This window comes from Elephantulus edwardii, unplaced genomic scaffold (genome assembly GCF_000299155.1).
Source record: "Elephantulus edwardii isolate Elephantulus edwardi_28Jun2011 unplaced genomic scaffold, EleEdw1.0 scaffold00049, whole genome shotgun sequence".
NCBI lineage: Eukaryota > Metazoa > Chordata > Mammalia > Macroscelidea > Macroscelididae > Elephantulus > Elephantulus edwardii.
In genome coordinates, this window is record NW_006399799.1 from 10,431,539 (window position 1) to 10,436,633 (window position 5,095).

The 5,095-nt window shown below is 42.3% G+C and overlaps 1 protein-coding gene across 1 annotated transcript; it reads left to right on the forward strand.

Moving 5' to 3' along the window:
• Positions 1-2,011: 2,011 nt before the first annotated feature.
• LOC102860479 (serine/threonine-protein phosphatase PP1-gamma catalytic subunit-like) lies at positions 2,012-4,990 on the forward strand. Its single transcript, XM_006886594.1, has 2 exons — positions 2,012-2,082; positions 3,976-4,990. Exons 1-2 carry the CDS (start codon positions 2,012-2,014, stop codon positions 4,988-4,990), a joined length of 1,086 nt encoding a protein of 361 aa, XP_006886656.1.
• The last annotated feature ends 105 nt before the right edge of the window (positions 4,991-5,095 follow it).

A 5,095-nucleotide genomic window follows, 5' to 3' on the forward strand; every position in this document is an offset into this window, starting at 1 on the left:
ACCTCAACAACCTTTTCTCCATCTAACCTGAGGTTGTCTATTGGTCCAGTGTGAGAATTTTTTAGGATTGTGCTGGTGAGTAGGATGCATTATTCAATCTATATGATGAGTAAATAATTCCTGAAGTCAGATTCTGTGAAGAAGAAGGATTGGAAGGAGACTCATCAAAGGCTTGCACTATGCAGATGACACAACCTTGGTAACTGAAAGCAAGGGGGATCTGAAGAATTGTTGCGGGGAGCTCTGGTGGCCTAGTGGCAAGGAGCTGCAACTACAATCCCAGAGGCACACGGTTCAAATCCACCAGATGCTCTGCCAGGAAAAGGAGGGACAATCTCCTCCTGTACCAGTCAGATCTGATTTGACGGTACACTCACAAAAAAAAAAAAAAAAAAAAGAATTGTTGCAGAAGATCTAAGACTAGATGGATTGCATCTTAACATCACGAAGACAAAAATGAGGATGTGCAGGGGGACAGGGGAATTAATCACAGAGTTGTATAATTTGATGGGTGAAGGGTGAGAGAAGTTGGAAGAATCTGTTCTGGAAAACAATGTATTCGAATTTTGTAAATAAACTAGTATAACAATAAAAAATGAATTAAAAAAAAAAAGAAGCAAAAGTACTTAGCACTTGGCCGGTGAGCAACATCATGATAGAAGGAGAGTGTGTTAATTGAGTGTGTTAATGACTTTATCTTGCTTAGATCTACAATCAACACCCTTGGTACCAGCAATAAGAAAATTAGATATTGCTTTGAGCCAGTCCACTGTCAGGGACCTCTCTAAAATACTCAAGAGCAGTGATATCAGTTTGAAGACTAAAGTGTGCTTAATTCTAGGCCATCAATGCCTTTGAATTGTGGTGTTGGAGAAGAGTACTGAATATCCATGAACAGTCTAAAGAACAGATAGGTCTTGGAAAAGGTACAGCCAGATGGAGGCAAAGATGACGAAGCTTCCTCTCTCATACCTTGGACTTGTTGCTAGGAGAGACTATTCCTTGAAAAAGGAGATCATGCTTGGAAGGGTGGAGGGTTAGCAAAAAAAGAGGATGACTCCCAAAGAGATGGTTTGACACCGTGACTACAGTAATGGGCTCAAGTGTATCAGAGATTATGAGGATGGCACAGGGTAGGACGGGATCCAGGTCTATTGTTTATAGGGTTGAATCATACTGGGTTTGATGGCACCTGACAACAACAAGAAGACACAAATTTTCCCAGACACCTCACACTTCTTTCCTGAGGTTTGACCCACAGATATGGAACTTGCTAATATTGTCAAGTATGTGTAGTATGTGAGCTATTTCCTAGAAATAAATCTCTCTTTTTCTATCTCTCTCTGTGTGTATGTATATGTGTGTGTGTATACCCACAAAGGAGGGTATTGCCCATCCTTCTCCTGCAAAGTGGCAAGTGGCTGGTGGATTTGAACCCTGTGCCTTTGGAATTGCAGCACAGCTTCTTACCACTAGGCCACCAGAGCTCCATTCTATCTGTATATATTTTATTGGTTTTGTTTCTCTAGAGAATCCAATCTAAGGCAGTATCTGTTTATATAACAGAACCAACAGGAGACAAAGTTATGTAAACTTAATAATCATAACCAAACACCCTAGGAAGTAAGTTGCTGATCCTGGCACTCAAGGGAACTTTGGTGACATAGGCAATGCTATGCAAACCTCTTAATCTTACCCAAACACTCTGAGGAAGTAAGTTGCTGGTATTATTGTTCAAGAGAATTCTGGTGACATATGGAACTCTAGTCCATAAGTAGTTGGACTGTTTATCCAAAGATGGTGCCTCTCTGGTGGGTCAAATCACCAGTGACTCTGAATCACCAGTGACTTCAGAGGAGAAAGAAGGACAATCGTCTTCCATTTGACTTATATATAGCATTAGAAGCTCTATGGAGGGAAAGTCAGCTATGAATCAGTTTTGACACATCACAATGGGAGAGATGGCCTGGGGACCATGGCTTTGGGGAACATCAAGATCAACTAATATAACATGGTCCACAAAGACAATGTTCTGCTTTTTACTGGAGTAGCAACTGGAGTCCTAAAAGCTTATAAGAAGCTGTTAGTTGTTGCTAGGTCACATCTAGTCAACTCTGACTTATAAAATCCCTATGCCTTTGAATCGTGATGTTAGAGAAGAGGTACTGAATATCCCATGAACTGTAAAAAGAACAAACAAGATAGATTGACATGGTGACTAAAACAATGAACTTGAACATATCAGAGATCATGAGAATGGAGCTGGATAGGGGAAGGTTGAGATCTGTGGTTCATAGGATTGTAATGAGTTGTAGTAACTCGATGGAACGTAACAACAACATGCACAACAGATAGAAACTTTACCCAACCCTACCCCAGCCTCACAAGAGCCCCTGTATTCAAATCTATGCAGCCACTGGGTGGAAGGTCTTACACTCTTTCTTTCCTGAAGGTCTTACTCTCTTTCTCTGACCTTCTACATTTTCTGAGCATGATGATTGTCTTACATTGGGTTATCTAAAAAAGCAAAATCAATGATGTGTGTGTATATGTGAGTGTGTGTGTGTGTGTGTGTGTGTGTGCATGCGTGTGTGCGTGTGTGCACTTGCCACAGAAGGTCAAGAACTGGAACCTTAAATATGGATAGAAGCTCAACATTAAGAAAACAAAGATTCTTACCACTGTGCCAATTGGCAAACATCATGATAGATGGTGAAGTTAATTAGGATTATTAACAGCTTTAGTTTTCTTTGCTCCACAATCAACACTCTTGGTACCAGCAACCAGAAAATTAAAAGACAAATTGCATTGGGAAAGTCTGCTGTTAGAGACATCTTCAAAGTACTGAAGAGCAACGATGTCAGTCTGGAGACTAAAGTGTGAGGGGCAGTGCAAGAGAGGAAGACCCTTGATGAGATGGATTGATTCAGTGACTGGGGTAATAGGGACAGGTCTGTCAGAGACAGTAAGATTGGCACAGGATAGAGTAGGTTTTAGGGCTGTTGTACATAGAACCACTATGAGTTGCAGGTGACTCAACAGCACATAACAACAACAACAACATATCTGATCAGGGACTCATATCTAAAATATATAGAATACTCTAATGCCTCAAAGAGAAAAAGATAAACAACCTAATAGCAAAATGGGCACAGGATAGGAATAGATACGTCACCAAAGACATTCAGATGGCAAACAAACGTGAAGAAATGTTCAAAATTCCTAGGTCTAAGAGAGATGCAAATCAAACCAACAATGAGATATCATCTCATCCCTGTAACAATAGCAAAGTTCAACAGAGAAGCAAACAATAAATACTGGTGAGGTTGCGAAGAGATTGGAATACTTATTCACTGGTGGTGGGAGTGTAAAATTGTGCAACCACTATAGAAGGTAGTTTGGAGTTTTCTCAAAAAGTTGGAAATAGAAATACCATTTGACCTAGCAATGCCACTACTGGGAATATACCCTAAAGAAAACATAATTGCCATCCAAACAGATACATGGACACCCATGTTTATTGATGGATTATTTACAATAGCAAAGAAATGGAAGCAACCCAACTGCCCATTAACAAATGAATGGATAGAAAAACTATAGTATATTTTCTACTATACTATTCTATACTAGTATATAATATGTGTCTCATTGGGGAAAGAACTGTCTAAAATGAATATATGATTAGGCATTATACATAAAACAACAGTCCAGAATAAGAGATATATCATTCCAAAAAGGACCAAGTTGGGGGAGGTAGATAACCGTGCAACAGTGAATGAAAATTTTTTTTAAAAAAAGTTAACAGGGGTAGTTGGCTGAGCGGTCGCCCGCCATCTTGTTCTTCTCGTGATTCCGGAGCGGAGCGAAGGAGGAAGCAGGGAGCGGGCGGCTGGGGGGACCCGCCGCGGCTGCCGCCACCGCCGCCACTGCCGCCTCTGTGCTCGTCGGGAAGGAGGTGTGAGGCCCGGGCGCGAGCCAGCGGCAGCGCCGCTTAGGGAGGGTCGGAGGCGGGAAGGCGATAGCGGATATCGACAAACTCAACATCGACAGCATCATCCAACGGCTGCTGGAAGTGAGAGGGTCCAAGCCTGATAAGAACGTCCAGCTCCAGGAGAATGAAATTCGAGGCCTGTGCTTGAAGTCCCGCGAGATCTTCCTCAATCAGCCTATCCTGCTGCAGCTGGAAGCACCACTCAAGATATGTGGTGACATCCACGGGCAGTACTATGATTTGCTCCGACTTTTTGAGTATGGTGGTTTTCCACCAGAAAGCAACTACCTGTTTCTCGGGGACTATGTGGACAGGGGCAAGCAGTCCCTGGAGACCATCTGCCTCTTACTGGCCTACAAAATCAAGTATCCCGAGAACTTTTTTCTTCTCAGAGGAAACCACGAATGTGCCAGCATCAATAGAATTTATGGCTTTTATGATGAATGTAAAAGAAGGTACAACATTAAGCTCTGGAAAACGTTCACAGACTACTTTAACTGTTTGCCGATAGCTACCATCGTGGATGAGAAGATATTCTGCTGTCATGGAGGTTTATCACCAGATCTTCAATCTATCGAGCAGATTCGGCGAATTATGCGACCAACTGACGTCCCAGATCAAGGTCTTCTTTGTGATCTCTTGTGGTCTGACCCCGATAAAGATGTCTTAGGCTGGGGTGAAAATGGCAGAGGAGTGTCCTTCACATTTGGTGCTGAAGTGGTTGCAAAATTTCTCCATAAGCATGATTTGGATCTTATATGTAGAGCCCATCAGGTGGTTGAAGACGGATATGAATTTTTTGCGAAGAGGCAGTTGGTCACACTGTTTTCTGCGCCCAATTATTGTGGAGAGTTCGACAATGCAGGGGCCATGATGAGTGTGGACGAGACGCTCATGTGCTCTTTCCAGATTTTAAAGCCTGCAGAGAAAAAGAAGCCGAACGCCACCAGACCTGTAACACCACCAAGGGGTATGATTACAAAGCAAGCGAAGAAATAGATGTCATTTTGACACCGCATAGTTGGGACTTGTAACATACAGTACATAACGTTTCATTTTTAAAACTGTAATGTGTCCTGGTCAGCTTGCTCAGATAGCCCTGTG

Excerpts from the sequence above, each read along its gene's own strand:
- LOC102860479 (XM_006886594.1), top strand. The coding sequence starts at position 2,012 with ATGGTCCACAAAGACAATGTTCTGCTTTTTACTGGAGTAGCAACTGGA. Across the intron at positions 2,083-3,975 it reads CTAAAAGCTTATAAGAAGCT|CCAGCGGCAGCGCCGCTTAG; the intron begins GTTAGTTGTTGC and ends CCCGGGCGCGAG.